Genomic DNA, 25,945 nt, shown 5'->3' with positions numbered 1-25,945 from the left:
CAAACAAACACGTCCTGTAGTCCCCGTTGCCAAGACACGGACGCTCGCCTTCCATGTTGTGTTGTGAGCAGGAGACTGCGATAGGTCTTGAAGTATTTCAGACAACTGTCTGCGTATCTTCCATTTTGGGCTGTAAAGCACACTTCCAACAAAATGTTGAAGACTAACAGCAAAGGGCAGGAGCAGTTCAAAGGCAGTGCAACTCGGACGAAAACGGATGGCCCGAACTGTATCGCTTTCACAATGGAAAATGAGGTTTGCAAAAGGCGACAGAAAACGGTGAGTTTCCATCAGCGCAGAGACCGTCACTGCAGTCATCCATTCATGCGAAACTGTGCTGTTTAAGAAAAAAAAGGCTTAATTCTTTTGATGGTTTTTCAAATGTAGTGATAACAACGCTGTATAATCATCAAATTGATCATATCATATCATATCATATCTGTATCTGTCATATGTAGAATACGTCGCTGTCGCCAAGGTTCATGACATTATCGCGACGGGTGGGGGTGTGCGTAGTGTCACGGCTTTTAGCCTTTATCAGCCTTTTGCCAGATCAATTATGACTTTTTTAATTTGTTTTTTCTTTCATTCTTTCTTTTTATATAAGTGCGCAGTTACTAATGTTATGGCTAGCTTCATTTGGAGAAATTAACTTGGAATCCATAATCTTTCCAGTGTTTATCTAATAAATTCTTAAAACTGTTAAGTGTTCCTGCAGTGACAATGTTACTGGGCAGATTATTCCAGAAGTTAACAACCCTGTTAGTAAAAAAAAAAAAAAGTGTGAAAATGTTTGATTTGGTGAATGTCTTCATTAGTTTTAGTGGGTGTTCCCTGGTATGATTACTGTCTTTTAAAGTGAAAAGATTTTGTGTTGTGTTCTTATCATAATGTCCATATAGAATTTCAGTCTCAGTCATATCACCCCTTAACCTGGGTTGGGAGTTTCAAACTAGTTAGTCTCTCTTCATAGGACATGTACTACCTATCCCTCAGTGTATCAATTCTGAATCAGATTCATATTGTACTCTATTTGACTTCTTTTTCTTCACATGATGTGATGTTTCCAGTGTGTGTGTGTGTGTGTGTGTGTGTGTGTGTGTGTGTGTGTTCTGACATGTGTGTATATGTACACATTCTTACCCTCATCCTCACCCACACCCACACCCAGGCACAGAGAGAGAGAGAGAGAGTAACTAGTGTTTGATGTCACTGACTGTTACCATGAACAGTCCCATACTCACTCGTTTCTATGACTGAGGTTTGTTTCTTGCGTGTAGACTTGACCTGTATACCTGGTAATGTTATCCTGTCATCTGTATAGTCAGCCATACTTAGACTGTTTCAGGAGTGCATTACTGAGTTGTTAAAGCGTTGGACTTTCAGTCTGAGGGTTCTGGGTTCGAATCTCAGTAAAGACACCTGGTGGGTAAAGGGTGGAGATTTTTTCGATATCCCAGGTCAACAGATGGGCAGGCCTGCTTGTGCCTGAACCCCCTTCATGTGTACATGCAAGCAGAAGATCAAATACACGCATTAAAGATCCTGTAATCCAAGTCAGCATTCAGTGGGTTATGGAAAAAAGAAGATACCCAGCATGAACACCCCACAAAACAGAGTATAGCTGCCTACATGGTGGGGTAAAGATGGTCATACACATAAAAGCCCACTCGTGTACACTGTATATGAGTGTACGTGGGAGATGCAGCCCATAAACGAAGAAGGAGGGCATTTCGCATATGTGTATATTATATTGTATTGTTTTGCATTGCGTTGTGTTGCATTATATTGCATTGCATTGCATTGCATTGTATTGTATTGTATTGTATTACTTTTTGTCAAAACAAATTTCTTGCATGAAATTATATATTGGGCTGCTTTCCCCAGGGAGAGTGCATTGCCACAGTTCAGTTCCACCTTTTTTTTATCCGCCTACAAGTTTCATGATCAAAGTGAGTTTTCTAACAGAATTTTTCCAAGGGTTCTTTTACGTTTGCTTAGTGCATGTTGCACATGGGACCTCGGTTTATTGTTTTATCCAAATGAAAGCATGGAAACCATACTTGTTGGAAGACAACACACTGTATCAGTCAAAATACAGATATCGCTAATTGAACCTCCTTGATATCAGCATAGAAACCCTATAGTTGTTGGAATACATGTATCAACTGAACCTCCTGGATATCAGCATAGAAACCGTACAGTTGTTGGAATATAGGTATCACTAAAAGAACCTCCTTGACATCGGCATGGAAACTTGATCTATGTGTCCAGGTTCCTGGTCCTCCACCTGCAGGCGCCTTCAAATCCAGAGATGCGAAGGCTACCAGTTTCAAAAAGTTTTACGAGCGAGGAGACTTCCCCATTGCACTGGAGCATGATACCAAAGGCAATAAAATTGCCTGGAAGGTAAACTAATGGATATCCTACTATTTTTTTTCAACTGAAAATCAACATTTGTCAGAGGCAGCATTCAGTATCTTATCTGTGGCTGCGATCAAATTGTATTACTGGTACTTTTTGTTGTTGTTGTCACTAATGATTTCTACATTTGAAATTCAGACTGCCCTCCGTGGGAAGAGAGTGTCAGCACAGTACAGCTCATTTGTTTCTTTCCTTTTCTGTCTGCAGGTGTACTCGTTTTGCTATCAAAGCAGATTTTTTGAAGGAGTTTTACAAAGAACAACTATTATGTTGCTGTTGGTTCTTTTATGTGCGTAAAGCCCCTTGCATCTTTGCACACACATATTTGTTTTGTTATCAAAGTGGATTTTTCAATGGAGTTTTGCAAAGAACAACTATCATGTTGTTGTGGGTTCTTTTATGTGCATAAAGGCTCCTGCATCTTTGCACACACACATATTTTGTGGGTGAACCACAATACGGTGAGGTTGTTGTGACCACATTCACAAGGTTTATTGCTCTTCCCAGTTCTACAGTTCTTTTGATATGGAATCCCTGTCTTTCTGTGTCCTCATTTCCACAAGAAACTTTCACAGTCACACACACACACACACACACACACACACACACACACACACACACACTCTCTCTCTCTCTCTCTCTCTCTCTCTCTCTCTCTCTCTCTCTCTCACACACACACACACACACAATGTTGAAGTTTATGTAAAGAAATATTTTACACAGCTTTTATAACACTTTCTCTTCAACACATCAAACAACTTGCATGAAAAAGTGTGTGTGTGTGTGTGTGTGTGTGTGTGTTGTGTTTTCCCCTTGTACATAACATTTATGTTCTTTATTTCCTAGAACATGTACCATTCTTTATTCGCCTTACACACCAGCTTATCCACTAGCTTCTTAATTCTGCCATCTTCCATTATTTTCTATTTAAAAAAAAAAAGAAGAAGAAGAAAAAAAAAGCAACAACAACAATAAGAAGAACAACAAAGAACTGTAAATCACACACATCTTTCTGACATCAACAACAATAAGAAGAACAACAAAGAACTGTAAATCACACACATCTTTCTGTCGTCGCAGGTTGAAATAGAGAAGCTGGACTACCACCACTACCTCCCTCTGTTCTTTGATGGCCTGTGTGAGACGGATCACCCGTACGAATTTTTCGCACGGCAGGGTGTCCACGACATGTTGGAGCATGGGGGATCCAAGATCCTTCCCGTCATCCCCCAGCTCATCATTCCCATCAAGAGTAAGTTTGCCGGTCAGATGTCCAAACATTCGAAGTTTACATATAACTGAGCCATCAGTCGTACTTGGACTTGATTAGAATATACTCGTCGATTCCACCTTATATTTCATCTTATTGTAAACTGAACAGTATGTGTACCAATGCATGTTAAACAAACTGTGCCTGTTGTACAAGGTTATAGAAATAAAGTGAAATACAGGTATATATATATATATATATACAGTCAAAGAATATGTAGCCTGAAAATTTTTTCACTCATAATAATTTTATCATTAGATGGTTTCCATATAAAGCCCTGTCTACAGATACAAACTAAAGTGATGAATATATGTTACCTAAATGATGTACAGTTAAATAGATTTAGATGCCTTCTATATTTTACACCACAGTACAAGACGATGTATAGTCTAATGACAATGTGAATTACAACCCCCAATTCATCAAACTTATCAAATTCCGGTGTGTATGTGTATACATATGTTTATGTATGTGTATACGTATGTTTATGTGTCTATGATCTTAGTGTAATTATGTGTGTTTAAAAAATGCGTATGTGTATGTAGATGTGTGTTTTTTGTTTGTTTTTTTAATTTATTTGATAACAATTTTGGTATATCCCAGTATCTGTTCCTCCTTCAGTTTCTTTTTCTTGTGTGTATAATTATTTGGATGTGTGTATGTTCTGTAATGTTGATACAGAAAATTTTGAATAAGAAAGTTTGATAAAAAGGAAGAAAAAAAAAAGTTTGCCAGACAGCGTCTGCCACTTGACAATGATTGATGATGGTGGTGGCGGTGTTGGAGGAAAGCGGTAGAGTGGTTCAGATGGTTATCTGCCAACACTGAGTCCGTGAGGGTGTGGGTTTGAATCTCAGTCTTGCCCCTTCTCCAATGTTTGATTGGGAAATGAAACTGAGTAGTGTCAGTCACTTGGATGACATGATAAACTGAGTGCTGTCAGTCATTTGGATGACATGATAAACTGAGTGTTGTTAGTCATTTGGATGACATGATAAACTGAGGTCGCATGTGCAGCACTCATTTGTTGCTCTCAAAAAAGAGCCCGTGGCAACGTAAGTCTTGTCCTCTGGCAGAATTCTGTTGACAGATACGCATATATATATGCATGCACTCAAGACTTGACTAGCATGCGGGGGAGCAGGTGGTGGTGGAAGTTGTAGAGATTTTTATGAGAAAGAGAAAGAACATATTTTTGAGCAGTTTTCTGAAATAATGTTATTGGGTTGTTTTTTTGTTTTTTGTTGTTGTTTTTTTTACACTTAGAATGTGCTATACTTTAAATAAAGGAAATTTGTACATGCTATTATATCTTATCAACCCACAGTTTTCCTTGTTTTTGATGAGGACATTAGAATTATTTGATTGACTGGTTTCGATCTGATTGTGTGCGTGTGCTTTGCATCAGATGCGCTGGGCATGAGGAACAACAAGGTGCTGTGCACCACCTTCAAGGTCTTACAGCACCTGGTGGTCTCTGCAGACCTGGTGGGAGAGGCCCTTGTGCCCTACTACCGACAGATCCTGCCAGTCATGAACATCTTCAAGAACAAAAATTGTAAGCCCATCCCACCTTTTTTTTTTTTTTTTTCTCATACAGTTTTTGTGATGTGAATGATGATGACCCATCCTCTTTTAGAATATTTCTTTCTTTCTTTTTTTTTTTTTTTGTAATGTGAAAGATGATAACTATATTTCATCAGTTCTACAGATTTAAGCCCATCCTCACCAGCCACCCACATGCTGATTTTATTTCAGTTTATTTTATTTCATTTTCATATTGTAAATGATGATGATTGTATTTCATTAACACTGACTGTCCCCAACATCTTCAAAAACAAAAAAAAAAGTTGCAAGCTCCTTTATTTTATATGAATAACAATAATGCTGATGATTGTGATGATGATGGTGATAATTAATTAATAATAGTAAGAACAATAGTCATAATGAAAAAAAGGGGTATAAATAACATGCTCATTCCCCTTCGGACAGGGGTGCAGAGCACTAACAATCAACTTTAAATTGGAAAAAAGGGGTGACAAAAATTAACAATGAAGGGCAGCGGAATGACACATCTAAACAAGACACATGGAATTTGTCAATGACACACACACTAATACATGCCCATGCACACACACGCATGCATGCTTGCACACACACACACACACACACATGCACACACACAGCACACACACACACACACACACACACACACACCAAATGCCCAAACATCCATGAAAGTAGATTCACAGAGATGTGCTTTGAGGCCAGTTAGATTTGAACTGAGGTTCGACGGGTGCAATAGCCAGGTGGTTAAAGCATTGTACTTTCTATCTGAGGGTCTCTGGGTTCGAATCTCGGTAACGGCGCTTTGTGAGTAAAGGGTGGAGATTTTTCAGACCTCCCAGGTCAACATATGTGCAGACCTGCTAGTGCCTGAACCCCTTTCGTGTGTATACACAAGCAGATCAAATACGCATGTTAAAGATCATGTAATCTATGTCAGGTTTCAGTGGGTTATGGAACAAGAACATAACCAGCATGCACCCCCCAGAAAAATGGAGTATGACTGCCTACATGGCGGGGTAAAAATGGTCATACACATAAAATCCCACTTGTGTACATATGAGTGAACGTGGGAGTTGCAGCCCACTGGTGTACATAGAGTGAAGGTGGGAGTTGTAGCCCACTGGTGTACATAGAGTGAAGGTGGGAGTTGTAGCCCACTGGTGTACATACAGTGAAGGTGGGAGTTGTAGCCCACTGGTGTACATAGAGTGAACGTGGTAGTTGCAGCCCACTGGTGTACATACAGTGCACGTGGGAGTTGTATCCCACTGGTGTACATACAGTGAATGTGGGAGTTGCAGCCCACTGGTGTACATACAGTGAAGGTGGGAGTTGCAGCCCACTGGTGTACATAGAGTGAAGGTGGGAGTTGCAGCCCACTGGTGTACATAGAGTGAAGGTGGGAGTTGCAGCCCACTGGTGTACATAGAGTGAAGGTGGGAGTTGTAGCCCACTGGTGTACATAGAGTGAAGGTGGGAGTTGTAGCCCACTGGTGTACATAGAGTGAACGTGGGAGTTGTAGCCCACTGGTGTACATGCAGTGAAGGTGGGAGTTGTAGCCCACTGGTGTACATACAGTGAAACGTGCAGCCCACTGGTGTACATACAGTGAATGTGTGAGTTGCAGCCCACTGGTGTACAAACAGTGAACCTGGGAGTTGTAGCCCACTGGTGTACATACAGTGAACGTGGGAGTTGTAGCCCACTGGTGTACATACAGTGAACGTGGGAGTTGTAGCCCACTGGTGTACATACAGTGAACGTGGGAGTTGTAGCACTGGTGTACAAACAGTGAACGTGGGAGTTGCAGCCCACTGGTGTACATACAGTGAACGTGGGAGTTGTAGCCCACTGGTGTACATACAGTGAATGTGTGAGTTGTAGCCCACTGGTGTACATACAGTGAACGTGGGAGTTGTAGCACTGGTGTACAAACAGTGAATGTGTGAGTTGCAGCCCACTGGTGTACATACAGTGAACGTGGGAGTTGTAGCACTGGTGTACAAACAGTGAACGTGGGAGTTGCAGCCCACTGGTGTACATACAGTGAAGCTGTCAACCTGTCTCTAAACTACCTGTCAACCTGTCTCAGCAGTGTGATATCATACATTGTAAACTAGCTTTCAACCTGTCTCAGCAGTGTGATATCATACATTGTAAACTAGCTTTCAACCTGTCTCAGCAGTGTGATATCATACATTGTAAACTAGCTTTCAACCTGTCTCAGCAGAGTGATATCATACATTGTAAACTAGCTTTCAACCTGTCTCAGCAGTGTGATATCATACATTGTAAACTAGCTTTCAACCTGTCTCAGCAGTGTGATATCATACATTGTAAACTAGCTTTCAACCTGTCTCAGCAGTGTGATATCATACATTGTAAACTAGCTTTCAACCTGTCTCAGCAGTGTGATATCATACATTGTAAACTAGCTTTCAACCTGTCTCAGCAGTGTGATATCATACATTGTAAACTAGCTGTCAACCTGTATTTCTCTCTTTCCCGCTCTGCACAGTGAACAGTGGGGACGGCATCGACTACAGCCAACAGAAACGAGAGAACGTGGGCGACTTGATTCAGGAGACACTGGAAGTGTTTGAACGCCATGGCGGCGATGACGCTTTCATCAACATCAAATACATGATCCCGACGTACGAGTCCTGCATGCTGAATTGAGTTGATGTTTGCGCCCCCACCTTCCCCATAGTTCCTCCCTCTTACTCACAGTCCCCCCAGTCACTATAGTCCCACACGTGTCTGAAGGGGGTGGGGCTATGAAGAGAGAAAAATGACTTGTTGTTTTTGTTTTGTTGGAGACTTTTTGACTTGCCTGGAGACATAGACGCCACACCCTCACAGCCAAAATGATTTAATGACAATCAGTTCCAAAGAGAAGTTCAAAGGAAATGGAGCTTTTGACTGCTGGGTCTGTTGTTGATACTTTCTTTTTTTTTTTCTTCTTCTTTTTAAACGACCTTTTTTTTTTCACTGTTGTAGTTTATCTATCTATTTATCTACTTGTCATTTATTTACTCATTTATTTATGGATTGGAATGGTGGAGTTTATAGACACACAGGGCACTGTTATGGGGGTCACAGTATATTTGGCATTGTTGTTGCTAAGCGTTAGGGAGCATACTGATTTGTAATCTGAGCAGTTTTGCAGATGTGTACAGAGACTTTTTGTTTTTTAAAGGCAGAGATTTTCCACAGATTTGTAATAATTAAAGCTAGGTCTTTTCAGCCATTGTGGCACACTGTTGCTTCCCCTCTTATACATGCATGCTACATAATTGGGAGGATGCTGCTGAATAAAACAGTAACATTTGTGTGAGTGTATGCTTTGTCCGTTGGCATTCTTTCAAGTGTCTTAACAATATGTCATACAATGCTGTTGGAAAACAGGTTGCTTGCTTGTTTTGTGAGCATTGGTCAACAATATTAAAATAAATGCATTTCACAGCTTTGATCATTTAGATTTGTATATCAGTAGACCGTCACAGACATCTACAAGATGTAATCATGTTTATGTTGTGGTTGTAAGGTTCATTCTTTACATCCAGAGAGAACGTAGGCCAGCTGGATTTTTGGAATACTTTATTCTGTTCTACTGTATAGACGACATGCACAGTGCATGCAGAGTTGTCCGCACACAATGAGTCTACAGGGTGGAAGTGTTGGAGGGGGGGAATGGGGGGGGGGGGCAGGTGGAGGGGGGGGGGTTGACTGCATGCATGGAGAGAGCAAGGGAGTGACAGACAAAAAGAGTGACAGATTTATATCAGGCTTTCGGTGTCATACATTGTACCATGTCCAACTGATGCAAACTACTCCTATCGATTTGCTCTGGTGGCCAGATTTCGTGGCAAACTCAGTACTGAAACGTTGTCTGCATGCTCAGCTAGTCAGCGATGAAAGTGACAGATTTAGACAGGCTGTATCCACACTGATACATGAAGCACCTCTCATGATTCAACCCTTGTTTGTTCTTTTAAAGTTCTAGCCTTCTACAAATAGGTATACAATGTGTGTGTGTGTGTGTGTGTGTGTGTGTGTGTGTGACTGTGCTCATTACATAAAAGAAAGAAAAGAGAAGGCCTGCATTTAGATATATATCTAGGTCACTAATTTCACAATTTATGAAAATGTAATACTCGTGTTTCATAAATGTTTACCAGGCATCATTGAAAATACTTTTTCAGAGAACAATTACAGAACCACATATGCATCTTCAAAAACTATTTTCCTTATCTCCTGATTTTGTACAACCAGATACTGTTGTCTAGTACATGATACATAAAAGTGTGGCTGATTTCAGTTGCCATTTATTGCTGTAAAAATTATGCTGTCAGTCTATTGTGCACACGACTGGATTTCTTATAATGCATTTCAAAAGTATTCATCGGGAACATCCTGTCGGCTAGTATACTGTGTATATCCTGACATACACATACACACACACATTCACTCACGCATACATGTACACTCACAACAGAGAACACACACACACACACACACACATTGCCGGGCACACTCATTTTCTCTCTCAGAAACACGTGTGCACAAACATGCACACACACGCACACATACACACACACACACTCACTCACTCACACATGTGCACATGTGCGTGTACTCACATAATCAAATTTCGATATAAGATTAAGAACGATTTGTATAAAAAAAATTAAAAAAAAGATCCAGGGAAAGCAACATGCCAGTGAGATTCAGTTCAAACACTACGTTATCCCCTAATATGTGTGTGTGTGTGTGCCTGTGTGTGTGTGGCGGTGTGTGTGTGTGCGAGTGCGTGTGTGTCTGTGTGACTGTGTATGTGATTGTGTGTATGTTTGTCAGTGATTGTGCGTGTGTGCGAATATCACACAATAAAAACAAAATCAGTTCTTGCTGGCAGATCTCGGCTTCTGTGCAGCTGGCTTCGGAAATCTGTGTCCACTCTGAAACTTGGAACCCATCTTGCTTCAACACAGGGAATTATATTGCTCTTTGTCTCGACATATATTTTGTCACAGTATATAGACAGTGTCTGGAATCCAGTTGAGTACTTCATTTATCTCCGGAGAGAATGGTAGGTATATGGTGTGATATAAAGAGAGGGTTCACGTGGTGTGTTTGTGTGCGTGTGTGTGTGTTTATGTGTGTGCGTTTTTGTATGTGTGTGTGTGTGTGTGCGTGAGGTAGAGAGAGGGAGAGAGAGAGCTGTGTGTGAGTGCAGCTGCGCAAATGTATGTAGATGCCTTTTCATTAATCATTATGTGGAAATGACGCATGTTGCCACAACCCTTATGTTGCCATTGGTAAGATCTTTTTTCTGCTGCACTCGGGATCTCGATTTATCCTTTCATCGGAAACACTGGCACCCAGACTACCATTCACGATCCAGTGGTGTGGGTTGTAATGGGAGGGCAGGGGTGGGGTGGTGGAGGGCAGGAGTGGGTTGTAATGGCAGGGGGCGGGGGGAGGGGGGGGCTGGGGGCTGGAGTGGGTTGTTATGGGTGGGCGGGGGGTTGGAGTGGGTTGCAATGGGGGCGGGGGGGCTGGAGTGGGTTGTAATGGGGGGATGGGGGGGTGGGGGCTGGAGTGGGGGTGAGGGGGTGCTTAAAAATCAGGGTCCTTATATGGGACTGGCACAGTGTGTATATATAAAACAACAACAAACAATATTGATAATGATTCTTTTTAAACACACAATAGTTTAGTATGTCATATGCATGAGAAGGTAAGCAGCACACAGGCCCTTTAGGTCAGACAAGATAGATAATTCTCTGTATTAATATCTCCAGGGCTTTTCTTTCTTTCTCTTCACGTATCTTAAAAATAAATAAATAAATAAATAAAATTAAAAAAACCAAACCACGCACACACAAACAAAAACCAACCATTTAAAAGATAAACTTTTCCTCCTACAAACTTCTTATCTTGTCTTCTCTTTTCACTCCTGGCCCACTGACACGGGGGGTGGGTGCCGTAGGGGGAGGAGGGGGTGGATAGCTGTGCACTCACTGCACCTTGCAGCAGTTGTGGGGGAGCCTCTTCTTATCAAATAACATGATAACACACGCAAAAGTACCCACGACAACAGACAAAAAAAGAAGTTGAAAAAAAAAAAAAAAAAAGAGGGAAAAAAAGGTGGCTGTGTTCTGTGCTGTGCTGTCTCCCTGGGGAGACTCAGCAGTCCTGAATTTTACACAAAGATATTTGTTGTGACAAAATAAGTTTAATTAAAAACAAAACAAACAAACAAAAACAAATGAAATAAAATGAACTACTATAAGACAACTAAAATGCCGCGAATTCATCTAGCGCCTACTGTAATCTTTATACAAGGCCTAATGCACCCAATGTACTTTACAAATACGGGTAAACACGCACACACACACACACACACACACACACAACATGATAGCACACACACACACTTACACACACGCACGAACGCATCCAAGCACCCTCTTCGCACGCTCTCCCCCAGCTTCCCCCCCCCCCCCCCCCCCCCCCCTCATCCGCACAAGCAGACGGACGCGAAGCACAAGCCAACACTGACATGGTGGCCAGGTTGTTCTACATTTCTTTCTTTCTTTCTGTTCTGCACAGGGAAGCTGGAAGCTGGGTAATTTAGTCATGTGCTTATCTTCTTCGCTGCGTGACTGACCCCTTTATAAAAAGCCTGACAACATGCAGCTGCCAATTTTACAGCCGGCCTCGCCCCCCCCCCCCCTCCCAGCACCACCACTCCCTCTCTACCCCCAGGACGTGATGCCCAGTCTCCTCCCCGTCCCCCCTCCCCACCCCCCCCCCCCCCAAACCCCCAGGACGTGATGCCCAGTCTCCTCCCCCGTCCCCCCTCCCCCCAGGACGTGATGCCCAGTCTACTCCCCCATCCCCGCACCACCACCACCCTACCCCCAAGTCGCGATGCCCAGTCTCCTTCCCCGTCCCCCCTCCCCGCACCACCACCACCCCCACGACGTGATGCCCAGTCTCCCCCCCATCCCCCATCACCGCACCCCCCTCTCCCCCTCCCACCTACCCCCAGAACCTGATGCCCAGTCGCATACACACACGCAGTCACAAACACAAACACGCACAGAGACACAGACAGACAGGCAGACACACACGCACACACACAGAAAGAGAGACCGCAAAAAGAAAAAGAAAAAAAGAAAAAAGCTTTAATTGTGTCTTTTGGGCCATAGCAATAATATTCACAGCAAAATGTAGCATGCAACATGTGTTGATTTAAAACTAATTCAGGCATTTCCCCCTTAGATTAATAAGTGCTTGATAGATACACATCCAGGCCAGATTGTTTCAGTATTCTCACTATCTATGAAACTGAGAAGAAAGTCTGGACAATGACGGGCTTCTGAAGTATTTGAGCGGTATTAATTCGTGTCTCAATTCCGTATATTTCGGACAAACAAAAAGTAGAGAGAGAGAGAGAGAGAGAGAATCTGACCGCACAGGACTGAATCCCACAATCGCCAGCATTTCTCCCCCTCCACCAGACCTCGTGTGGGGGTCAGGACGCTAGTCATTCGGCTGAGACGATAAACCGAGGTTCCGGCGTGCAGTGTGCAGCATGCACTCAGCGCACGTTAAAGAACCCACTGCAACAAAAAGGGTTGTCCATGGCGGAATTATGAAGCGAAATACAGTTTTCTGTACTTGTGAATGTGTGCCTGATTGCATCCTGACTAGATGACAGAAAACGAATGACGAGCGCGTAGTGGCAGCTGTCGGCTCTAAGCAGGTAGACAGCCTGTGATTCATTTCTGTTGTACAACATGACTCCGTGTTTGTAAAGCGCTTAGAATTTGGTCTCTGACCGAGGATAGGCGCTGTATAAGTAGCAGTACTACCACTAGTACTACTGCTACTGCTATTACAGCTGCTGCTGTTGTTAATGTTCTCTTGTCAGGAGTGGATGTCTCATTGCCGGACAGAAGGTTGGTACTGAACACGTTTGCCTGGCAGACCTTCAGTTGGGTGCTTTCTGTGAGGTTCTTATTCGGCCATACTCTGTATGACATTAAAGTGAATGTGGTTGGGTCGCCTCTTCAGTCAGCGCATCCAAGTCATAAGCAGATCGCCTGTTACTGTCATGAGGTTAAAAAAAAAAAATCGTGAGAAAAAAAAAACTGTCATAGATCAGACGTTACAGAAAACACTCGCACGTTACACACGCACACACACATACACATCGGCACTACTGTACACACACACACACACATGTACGCACGCACGTACACGCAAACTGACATACACACACGCGCATACACAAGCACGCACACACAGACATATACACACACACACACGCACGCATGCACCACCATCCATCAACCCACTCAATGTACACATGTCCTTGATCACCCACGCAGTAACTTATCATTATTTCAGCCGAGCGAAGTCACGAAGATTTTTTTTTTTTTTTCCGACGCTGACCGATTTTTTCAGAAAAAAAAAGCACCCCCCCCCCAAAAAAAAACAACAACAACAACAACAGAAAGCTGAAAATGACGAAAGATAACTGTAATGGTCTGTGGGGTATAAAAGCCGACGAACTGATTTGTCTGATCACCGCAGAAAAGCCTTCTTTGTTCGACCGCTTGTGACTCCATCAGTTGCATGGTTGCTTTCTCTGTCCTGTAGTCAGGTCAGTCTGGTATTCTGTCTGTCTGTTGGTCTCTCTGTCTGTGACTCTGTTCTGTCTCTTCCTCTCTCTCTCTCTTTTTTTTCTCTCAGTCCTCCCCCACCCCCACCTCTCTCTATTTCTCGCTTGTTCCCTCGATCTTTTCCATCTCTCCCTTCTCCACTCCGTCCTTCTAATTTTGTTGTTGTTATTGTCTTTCGTTCCCATTCTCTCGACTTAACACACACACACACACACACACACACACACACACACACACACACACAGAGCATTTTACGTGCATGACCGTTTCGTTTACTTACTCCTCTACGTATGCAGCCATACTCCGTTTTCAGGGGTATGCATGCTGGGTATATTACGTATTGTTTCCATAACACACTGAACACTGACATTGATGACAAGATCTTTAACGTGCGTATTTGATCTTCTGTGTGCGTCTACACACGAAGGAGGTTCAGGCACTAGCAGGTCTGCACATAATAATGTCGACTTGGAAGATGGGGAAAATCTCCTCCCTTTACCCACAGGTGATGGGGATCGAACTCAGGATACTCAGGCTGGAATCCAGCACTTGTAACCATTTGCCCACCACTCCCGTCACAGCAAACTCAGCGCTGCAAAGATCGCTCATGTAATCTCCAGCCGTGGGCCAGGCAGCACCAGGCTAGCTTTGCAGCGCTAAATTTTCTTAGGGTTAAGAGTGTTCCTACGTATATGGCTACTGTGGAGTTGGGAATATTCTTAACGATAAGCAAACCTAGTGCTGCTAAGTTCGCTCATGCAACCCAGCCTTGGTCCACGAACATGACGTCAGTCAGTCCTCAGCCTCTGACGTCACCTATGCCCAGGCCGTGTCTGGAGAGGGATGGAGAAGGGGGGACGACACATCATACACGATGTGTGGAGAGGGATAAAGGGGGGACGACACATCCTGAAGAGGGGGAACGACACATCCTGCACGTTGTGTGGAGAGGGATGAAGGGGGACGACACATCCCGCACGATGTGTGGAGAGGGATGAAGGGGGGACGACACATCCCGCACAAGTCTGGAGAGGGATGAAGGGGGGACGACACATCCCGCACAAGTCTGGAGAGGGATGAAGGGGGACGACACATCCAGCACAAGTCTGGAGAGGGATGAAGGGGGGACGACACATCCCGCACGATGTGTGGAGAGGGATGAAGGGGGGGACGACACATCCCGCACAAGTCTGGAGAGGGATGAAAGGGGGACGACACATCCCGCATGATGTCTGGAGAGGGATGAAGGGGGGACGACACATCCCGCACGATGTGTCTGGAGAGGGATGAAGGGGGGACAACACATCCCGCATGATGTCTAGAGAGGGATGAAGGGGGGACAACACATCCCGCACGATGTCTGGAGAGGGATGAAGGGGGGACGACACATCCCGCACAAGTCTGGAGAGGGATGAAGGGGGGACGACACATCCCGCACGATGTGTGGAGAGGGATGAAGGGAGGACGACACATCCCACATGATGCGTGGAGAGGGATGAAGGGGCACGACAAATCCCGCACGATGTCTGGAGAGGGATGAAGGGGGGACGACACATCCCACACGATGTCTGGTGAGGGATGAAGGGGGGACGACACATCCCACACGATGTCTGGAGAGGGATGAAGGGGGGACGACACATCCCGCATGATGTGTCTGGAGAGGGATGAAGGGAGGATGACACATCTCACATGATGCGTGGAGAGGGATGAAGGGGGACGACACATCCCACATGATGTCTGGAGAGGGATGAAGGGGGGACGACACATCCCACATGATGTGTCTGGAGAGGGATGAAGGGGGGACGACACATCCCACATGATGTGTCTGGAGAGGGATGAAGGGAGGATGACACATCTCACATGATGCGTGGAGAGGGATGAAGGGGGACGACACATCCCACATGATGTCTGGAGAGGGATGAAGGGGGGACGACACATCCCACACGATGTGTGGAGAGGGATGAAGGGGCACGACACATCCCGCATGATGTCTGGAGAGGGATGAAGGGGGGACGACACATCCCACATGATGTCTGGAGACGGATGAAGGGGGGACGACACATCCTGCAAAAGTCTGGAGAGGGATGAAGGGGGGACGACACATCCCGCACGATGTGTGGAGAGGGATGAAGGGGGGACGACACATCCCGCATGATGTCTAGAGAGGGATGAAGGGGGGACCACACATCCCGCACGATGTCTGGAGAGGGATGAAGGGGGGACGACACATCCCGCATGATGTGTCTGGAGAGGGATGAATGGAGGATGACACATCCCGCACAATGTGTGGAGAGGGATGAAGGGGGGACGACACATCCCGCATGATGTGTCTGGAGAGGGATGAAGGGAGGATGACACATCCCGCACAAGTCTGGAGAGGGATGAAGGGGGGACGACACATCCCGCACGATGTCTGGAGAGGGATGAAGGGGGGACGACACATCCCGCACAATGTGTGGAGAGGGATGAAGGGAGGATGACACATCCTACATGACGCGTGTAGAGGGATGAAGGGGGGACAACACATTCCGCATGATGTGTCTGGTGAGGGATGAAGGGAGGAACGACACATCCCGCACGATGTGTGGAGAGGGATGAAGGGAGGACGACACATCCCGCACGATGTCTGGAGAGGGATGAAGGGAGGAACGACACATCCCGCACGATGTGTGGAGAGGGATGAAGGGAGGAACGACACATCCCGCACGATGTGTGGAGAGGGATGAAGGGGGGACGACACATCCCGCATGAAGTCTGGAGAGGGATGAAGGGAGGAAATACACATCCCGCACGATGTGTGGAGAGGGATGAAGGGGCACGACACATCCCGCACGATGTCTGGAGAGGGATGAAGGGGGGACAACACATCCCGCATGATGTCTAGAGAGGGATGAAGGGTGGGGGACGACACATCCCGCATGATGTCTGGAGAGGGATGAAGGGAGGATGACACATCCCACATGATGCGTGGAGAGGGATGAAGGGGGACGACACATCCCGCACGATGTCTGGAGAGGGATGAAGGGGGGACGACACATCCCGCACGATGTGTGGAGAGGGATGAAGGGGCACGACACATCCCGCACGATGTGTGGAGAGGGATCAAGGGGGACGACACATCCCGCACGATGTCTGGAGAGGGATGAAGGGGGGACGACACATCCCGCACGATGTCTGGTGAGGGATGAAGGGGGGACGACACATCCCGCACGATGTCTGGAGAGGGATGAAGGGGGGACGATACATCCCGCACGATGTGTGGAGAGGGATGAAGGGGGGACAACACATCCTGCATGATGTCTAGAGAGGGATGAAGGGTGGACAACACATCCCGCACGATGTCTGGAGAGGGATGAAGGGGGGACAACACATCCCGCATGATGTCTGGAGAGGGATGAAGGGGGGACAACACATCCCGCATGATGTCTGGAGAGGGATGAAGGGGGGACGACACATCCCGCATGATGTCTGGAGAGGGATGAAGGGGGGACAACACATCCCGCATGATGTCTAGAGAGGGATGAAGGGTGGGGGACGACACATCCCGCATGATGTCTGGAGAGGGATGAAGGGGGGACGACACATCTCGTATGATGTCTGGAGAGGGATGAAAGGGAGATGACGCATCCCGCACGAACTCTACTTCAGCTAACTTGAGACTGGGTCTCCAGCACGGACATAAATCTATTATAGGATTGTGGGTGTTCAGCTACTGTGTGTTCACACCTCTGCTACCTGGACATTTGCGATAGGGACCAACTGGTGTGGGTTGCATTAGTGAACCAAGCAATGCTAAGTTTGCTCATCGTTAAGAATTGCCCCAGCTCCACGAAAAATTTCACATAATTAGGAACATTCTTAACAGTAAGCAAAACCTAGTGCTTTCAACCCGGCCTAGCTAGGCCTTTGAGGCTGCATGCACAAACTTAGCAGCGCGAAGTTTGCTTATCGCTAATAATGTTCCCAGCTCCACGGGAAATTCTAAATACTTCGGAACATTCTTCACTCTAAGCAAACCTAGCGCTGCAAAGATCACCTCATACAGCCCGGCCTAGCTAGGCCTCTGCTGCTGTTGTTGATGCAGATGAGCATGAAAGCATCACTGACGTTTACAAAAGGGACCGGACCTGTGCTGTTGTTGATGCAGATATGCATGAAAGCATCATCAACTTTTACGTAAGGGACCCGGCCTGTGCTATTGTTGATGCAGACGAGCATAAAAACATCACTGACGTTTACAAAGGGATTGGATCTGTCCCGTTGTTGATGCAGATGAGCGCGAAAACATCACTGAAATTAACAAAAGAGACCGGACCTCTGCTGCCATTGATGGGGAATGATAAGCGCGAAAGAAAAAAAAACAGGAGTACCATGCTGGTTGGAGGCAGGTTGTGCAAGAGGGGATCCAGTGAAAGAAGCGAGGAGAAGGGAAGAATCACACGGATGGTGGAAGAAAAAGGGAAGGGAGGCAGAGAGACTGGTGCTGTACTGGCTCTATCAGCCCTGCAGTGCCGGGTCTGCAGCAGTGACTGCACATTCTAAGACCCAGACAGTTCAGATAAATCTCACATGATGTTCTCAGTCCATGGAGTGAACACCAGTTTCTTGTTGTTGCTGTTGATCTTTTCTTCTTCTTCTCCTCCTTCTTCTTCTCCTCCTCCTTCTCTCCTCCTTTTTCTTCTTCTCCTCCTCTGCCTCCTTCTTCTCTCCTCTTTCCTTTTCTTCTTCTCTCCTCCTCCTTCTTCTCCTCCTCTGCCTCCTTCTTCTCTCCTCCTCCTTTTTCTTCTTCTTCTACTCCTCCCTTTCCCTCCTCAACTCTGTGAAAAGTATTTCGGGCGCCACCCATCTGTTCACCAGACAGTCAGTTCTTTGACAAAGCCTGGGTATCTGCAGCTTCTAACATTGAGCTGCTGCTGCTGCTGCTGCTAATACTTTTGCTACCTTTGCTTTTTGCTTCATCATCATCATAGTCATCATCATCATCATGCTAACATATCGACGACGAGAACGGATGACGGTGAAGACAAACAGCAACAACGATGACGGCGGCGACGACGATGACGTTTTATCATTCTTTTTGAGGTTTACTTACTTAATTAAACGATCCTCCATTTGACTCACATCGACAGTAAGGATGTGCGACACAAGGATGCCAGCAGTGGTGGCAGTGGTGGTGGTGATGGTGGTGGTGGCAGTGCAGGCAACGGACCAGTGCGCCAAGTACGCCAATGGCTGCAGCGTTCCCTTCGGGCTGCCGTTTGCCTACAAGGATGAATTCACCCCCGACTGCAACCGCCACGATGTGTGCTATGGATGTGTGAGTACAGCAGGGCAGAGGAGGAGGGCAGGAGAGATGTAGAACAGTGGGGAGATGCAGAACAGAGGAGAGATGTTAGAACAGTGGGAGATTTGTTAGAACAGTGGGAAGATGTAGATGTTAGAACAGTGGGGAGATGTTAGAACAGTGGGGAGATGTTAGAACAGTGGAGAGATGTTAAAACAGTGGGGGAGATGTAGAACAGTGGAGAGATGTAGAACAGTGGAGAGATGTTAGAACAGTGGGGAGATGTTAGAACAGAGGATAGATGTTAGAACAGTGGGGAGATGTTAAAACAGTGGGGGAGATGTAGAACAGTGGAGAGATGTAGAACAGTGGGGAGATGTTAGAACAGAGGATAGATGTTAGAACAGAGGAGAGATGTTAGAACAGTGGGGAGATGTTAGAATAGTGGGGAGATGTGAGAACAGTGGAAAGATGTTAGAACAGTGGGGGAGATTTTAGAACAGTGGGGAGATGTTAGAACAGTGGGGAGATGTGGAACTCGGTAGAACAGATGGGAGAAGGACAGGAGAAATACTGAACAGAGGAGAACACAGACGTAGAACAGTGGAGAACAGAGATGTAGAACAGATATATCTGTCTGTGTATGATTCTGTTACCTGTGTCTGCAATGAACATGTGTTGATATTCAAACCACGGTCTCTAACAGGTAAAAAAACAAACCAAAACCAAAACCGTTTAACTGCACAAATATAATGTCTGATTAATTAGGAATCGATTCAGTACTTATCCCAGTGTCTTTTAAATTATCAACATCAATGTAAAATCGACAAAACAGAACGAAATAAAGAAAAATTCGTAAAATATAAGCTCAGTCCAGACACCAACACAAAAATAATGAGCACTCCCGAACTTTACCGCGAACCCTCTGACCCTTATGATTACAGTTTTTTCCCCATCAACCATCCCCGTCTGGAACTCCCTGCCTGCAGCAGCAGCAGAGGCTTCATGCCGCGGAGGGGATCAGTTCTTATTTCTGTTCGCCTGATGCATTTTTCATCCTGCTTACAGTGGTACCAGGTTAACGACACAAAACATGCTTACGGACAGCCTTTACCAGCCTGTCTCCACTTAACTCATTTTTACCGGCCTGTCTCCACTTAATCTCACTGGCCTGTAAAAATGAGTTAAGTCGAGACAGGCTTAACTCATTTTTACTGGCCTGTCTCCACTTAATCTCACCAGCCTGTCTCCACTTAACTCATGTTAACTGGCCTGTCTCCACTTAACTCACTTTTATTTTTACCGGCCTGTCTCCACTTAATCTTACCAGCCTGTCTCCACTTAATCCCACTGGTCTGTCCCACTTAATCTCATCGGCCTGTCTCTACTTAACTCACCTTTACTGGCCTGTCTCCACTTAACTCATTTTTACCGGCCTGTCTCCACTTAATCTTACCTTTACCGGCCTGTCTCCACTTAATCTTACCTTTACCGGCCTGTCTCCACTTAACTCACCTTTACCGGCATGTCTCCACATAACTCAATTTTACCAGCCTGTCTCACTCAACTCGTTTTTACTGGCCTGTCTCCACTTAATCTCACCAGCCTGTCTCCATTTAACTCACTTTCACCTGCCCGTCTTCACTTAACTCATTTTTACCTGCCTGTCTCCACTTAACTCATTTTTACCAGCCTGTCTCCACTTAATCTCACCGGCCTGTCTCCACTTAACTCATTTTAACTGGCCTGTCTTCACTTAATCTCACCGGCCTGTCTCCATTTAACTCATTTTTACCAGCCTGTCTCCACTTAATCTCACCGGCCTGTCTCCACTTAACTCATTTTTACCAGCCTGTCTTCACTTAATCTCACCGGCCTCTCTCCTCTTAATCTTACCAGCCTGTCTCCACTTTACTTACTTTTACCGGCCTGTCTTCACTTAATCTCACCAGCCTGTCTCCACTTAACTCATTTTTACCAGCTTGTCTCCACGTAATCACTGGCGGGCATGACAGTCGAGTGGTTAAGGCACTGGACTTTCAATCTGGGGGTCCCAGGTTCGAATCTCGGTAACGGCGCCTGGTGGGCAAAGGGTGGAGATTTTTCCGATCTCCCAGGTCAACATATGTGCAGATCTGCTTGTGCATGAACCCACTTCGTGTGTATACGCAAACTGAAGATCAAATATGCACGTTACAGATCCTGCAGTTCATGTCAGCGTTTGGTGGGTAATGGAAACAAGAACATACCCAGTACGCACACCTCCCAAAACCGAGTATGGCTGCCTACTTGGTGGGGTAAACAACCAAAAAACGGCCATACACATGAAATGTTACATGTCTGTATGGATGTGCATGGATGCATGAATCCTGATTGAATGACACAGGAAACGAATTATAAGCGCCCAAATGGCAGCCGTCAGTCGTGGCTCTACCCAGGTATAGGCAGCCTTTTGTTGCAAATGACTCCATATTTGTAAAGCGCGTAGAGCTTGGTCTCCGACCGACGACAAGCGCCATACAAGCATCCATACCATCATCATCAACATCATCATTACCCTTTAACACCCCTACCCGCCTGTGAAGAGTTAACCGAGAGGTAACGCGTCCGCCTTGGAAGCGAGAGAATCTGAGCGCACTGGTTCGAATCCCAGTCGCCAGTATTTTCTCCCCCACCACTTGACCTTAAGTGGTGGTCTGGACGCTAGTCATCCGGGTGAGACGATAAACCGAGGTCCTGTGTGCAGCATGCACTTTGCGCACCCACGGAAACAACAGAGTTGTCCCTTCTGGAGAAAAATCCACTTCGATTGGAAAACAGATAAACCTGCAGGCAGAAAACAAAAAACGAAAAAAAAAAAAAAGAAGAGAGGGAAAAGAAAGAAAGAAAGAAAAAAAAGTGGTGCTCTCAGTGTAGCGACGCGCTCTCCCTGTGGAGAGCAGCCCGAATTTCACACAAAGAATCTGTTGCGACAATACAATACAATACCTCTCTTTTTCTAGGGCTCCGCTCATGGGCTGACTCGTGACGACTGCGACACGGCCTTCCTGAACGACATGAGGCAGACGTGCACTACAGTCAGACGCCGCCGAGGCACCAGGGACAAGCGCAACATCTGCTCCAACTTTGCTGAGGACCTCTACTACGAGGCGGTGCGCATCTTCGCCGATTCCCACTTCCACCACAAGGACAACATTGAGAGCTACTGCGGAGAGGACTGGGTCCCGTCCTGCCTGCCTTCCAGCTAATATGGACCGCTGTCCGTTCGACACAGCCATGTCTGTTACCGACGCTGTGATCTAAGTCGTGGTGACGATCGTTGTGGTGATGGTGGTAGTTATATAGTAGTAGTAGTAGTAGTAGTAGTAGCAGCAGCAGTAAAAGTAGCAGTGGTAAAACCAGCATTGCAGCAGTAGTAGTAACTGTAGCAGCAGCAATAACAGTAGTAGTAGCAGTTGTATCATTATAATTGTACATGGTCAGATATCCAGCTCTTCCAGTCTTGCTCAGTACAGCTTTTTTTTTTCTTTTTTGTGTGTTGTTGTTGATGTTTTGATCTTTTCTTTAACCGACTGTTCTAAACAATGCGAAATAAAACGATGCTTGTAATCAATCCATACTGGTGTGACTGATCATACACCCTCCTTTCTGACACTAATTTTAACCAGTTAAAGAAATGAAAGAAGTATTCAAATAAGCATTTGGTTTATTTCGCTTTGTCAATCCCATGTTTTCCGAACAACTGTACATGTTTCACTTTTTTTTTTTCAAAACTCGGCTGTCCCTGCAGGCATGTGTAAAATGACCTTTCTAGCAACGTAAGTAAAATACCATTTGAAGGAGAAGAGAAATCATAATTTTTGCATAGTTACTTATCATCGTTATTCCAGGATAAGAACTGTTGCGCATTTTGTGTGCAGCAGCCAAAAGAGAGGGCGAGACAGAAAAGGAATGTCAATTCTCAGTAGTGACAGGTCGCCATTCCAGTTCTGTAGTCACATGACATTTTCTGACGTTATGACAAAGTTACGTCACTACCATTGACATATCACGTCACAGTGTTCGCCATTCCGGATTCTTTGTCTTCTTCCGCATTTCATTCGTTCTACTCCACTCTGCCCTTGTCTCCTTCTTCCTAATGCCTTTCAAGAAGTGGCAGGGACGGTTTTTTTGTTTTGTTTGTTTGTTTGTTTTTTTGTTGTTGTTTTGTTTTTTTTTTGCAACCAATCAGAATTTATGTTCATTCTTTAACTGTAGATTAGAATTTCAAAATGATATCGGCTGACCAGGGGGTATCCAGGAGGGTGGTGGTGGTGATACGGGAGAGGTGGGGACAGGAGTAGGAAGAGGAGAATGTTTGATGATGATGATGATGATGATGATGGCGTTGACTACGATGACCATGTCCCATATTCACGAACAATTGAAATTACTAGCGCTTATTATCATCAATGAGCGTACATTTCCTTCTTTCATGTCAGTTGCTTTGCTGCAGCAACCATTACTTTTAATCTGATAGGTGTATGTCTGTCTGTGGGGTTCAGTTGCACAACTACAGTGTGTGATATTGACGACCGTACTGATGATGGTGATGATAATGATGATGATTATAGTGACGAGTTTCAATTCAAACTGATGAAGATCAAAATCTGGGTCATTGTGATGTTTGGGAAGACGAGAGTTCTTTCCGTCTGTGATCGATCGATGTGATCTGATGAGGAGAGTACAGGCCTTCTGCACTGTGCACGTGTGTCCGCTCAGAATGATGACAAGTTGTCAATAAATAAAGAGGATTTCTGACCACTCTTTTAATATCTCATCTGCCTGCACGTGTGTGTGTGTGTGCGTTCGCTCGTTCTTTAGTTTAGCGTCTTTTCACTATCAGTGGTATTAGACGAACGTGTGTGTGTGTGTGTGTGTGTGTGTGTGTGTGTGCGTGCGCGCGCGCGCGCGTGTGTGTTCATTCAGCTGCTTCAGTTTATTGGTATTTTAACTCACTCAGTACGGCCAGTCCTCTCTTCTCCTCTACACAGACCCCTCGGATGTCCAGTGGGTGTCTGAATGACCCAACCTTTAGCTTCCGTCGTCAGAACTGTGGTATTCTTTGTCAACATTCACCTCTTCAGTATAAGAGCGTTCCGCTTGCAATATTTTGATGATGGTAATTGGGATGAAACGCTGTTAACGTCGTCTCTTTCGCCGTTCGTATGGAGAGAGTTAATTCTCTTTCTGTCTGTCTGTCTGTCTGCCTGTCTGTCTTGTCTTTACGTCTTTTCCCTCTCGTGCGCGTGCGATTGAATGTACATGCGCGTGTCTGAGTACACGCGCATAATTATGTGTGTTTGTGTTGAAATGAATGTGCAGATTATATGGGATGGGCTCACAATCTCAAGGATGCATTTCCAAACTCGGCCTTTACCGCTGTATGGATAATGAACAATTCTCTCTCTCTCTCTCTCTCTCTCTCTCTCTCTCTCTCCCACCAATTTGAAACTGTTTGACTCATAAATTCAACTGATATTTCAGAATGGTGTCAAGTTGTGTGGACTTGAAGCATTTCACCATGAAAAAGTACATTCAGTTGCTTTGAAACGATTTTTAGGCGTAAAAGTTGGAAACCTAATGATTTTTTTTTTTTTTGCGGAGAAACAAACGGGTATCCGGCAATAGAATACGTTAAATATTGGCAATGATTGTTAAGAATGCATGAGTGTAAGTTGCCTCACAGAGCATAATTTTATACATCTTCGTTCGTGGGCTGCAACTCTCACGTTCACTCGTATGTACACGAGGTGACGGGCGCAATAGCCGAGTGGTCAAAGCGTTGGACTGTCAATCTGAGGGTCCCGGGTTCGAATCACGGTGACGGCGCCTGGTGGGTAAAGGGTGGAGATTTTCACGATCTCCCAGGTCAACATATGTGCAGACCTGCTAGTGCCTGAACCCCCTTCGTGTGTATATGCAAGCAGAAGATCAAATACGCACGTTAAAGATCCTGTAATCCATGTCAGCGTTCGGTGGGTTATGGAAGCAAGAACATACCCAGCATGCACACCCCCGAAAACGGAGTATGGCTGCCTACATGGCGGGGTAAAAACGGTCATACACGTAAAAGCCCACTCGTGTGCATACGAGTGAACGCAGAAGAAGAAGAAGTACACGAGGGTGGGGTGGGGGGTGGGTGTTGGCGGGGCTGCAACTCTCACGTTCACTTGTATGTATACGAGGGTGGGGGTGTGGGGAGGCTGCAACTCTCACGTACACTTGTATGTATACGAGGATGGGGTTGGGGGGGAGGGGGGGGGCTGCAATTCTCACGTTGACTTGTATATACACGAGGGTGGGGTGGGGGTGGGGAGCTTTCGTGTATGACCGTTTTTACCCCGCCATGTATGCAGCCATACTCCGTTTTAGGGGGTAGTACAGAGCATAAAAATATTATTTGAATTGAATGCACGTGGTAAATGAAGCTGAGCCACAAGCTTACCATTTCGTGTGACCCATGCATTTAATTACACTGTGATGCTAAATGTGATACGAATTATCGGAAACAGTAACTTAGCAATAAAAACAAGGAAAACATAGTTCTGTCAGATGAGATGGCAACATGCTATTGGCTTCTTTTTGTAGTGAGTGGAATTTTGAAATTGTATCACAATGAATATTCGATATTGGACGGGTGGTTTTACCTGCCCGAG

At 45.4% G+C, this 25,945-nt stretch overlaps 2 protein-coding genes across 2 annotated transcripts; both read left to right on the top strand.

The window, feature by feature from the left end:
* The first annotated feature begins 23 nt into the window (after positions 1-23).
* On the top strand, positions 24-8,597 carry LOC143297597 (parkin coregulated gene protein homolog). Its single transcript, XM_076610009.1, has 5 exons — positions 24-279; positions 2,275-2,409; positions 3,505-3,676; positions 5,103-5,252; positions 7,783-8,597. Exons 1-5 carry the CDS (start codon positions 154-156, stop codon positions 7,941-7,943), a joined length of 744 nt encoding a protein of 247 aa, XP_076466124.1. The 5' UTR covers positions 24-153; the 3' UTR covers positions 7,944-8,597.
* Positions 8,598-13,832: 5,235 nt separating this feature from the next.
* On the top strand, positions 13,833-24,053 carry LOC143298062 (conodipine-P3-like). The gene is made up of 3 exons (XM_076610733.1): positions 13,833-13,944; positions 19,093-19,280; positions 22,250-24,053. The coding sequence occupies exons 2-3, from the start codon at positions 19,098-19,100 to the stop codon at positions 22,493-22,495; spliced, it is 429 nt and encodes a 142-aa protein (XP_076466848.1). The 5' UTR covers positions 13,833-13,944; positions 19,093-19,097; the 3' UTR covers positions 22,496-24,053.
* Positions 24,054-25,945: the final 1,892 nt, after the last annotated feature.

This window comes from Babylonia areolata, chromosome 23 (genome assembly GCF_041734735.1).
Source record: "Babylonia areolata isolate BAREFJ2019XMU chromosome 23, ASM4173473v1, whole genome shotgun sequence".
Lineage (NCBI taxonomy): Eukaryota > Metazoa > Mollusca > Gastropoda > Neogastropoda > Buccinidae > Babylonia > Babylonia areolata.
Note: the sequence above shows the minus strand (reverse complement) of the source record. Positions and strands in the feature narration are given on the sequence as shown.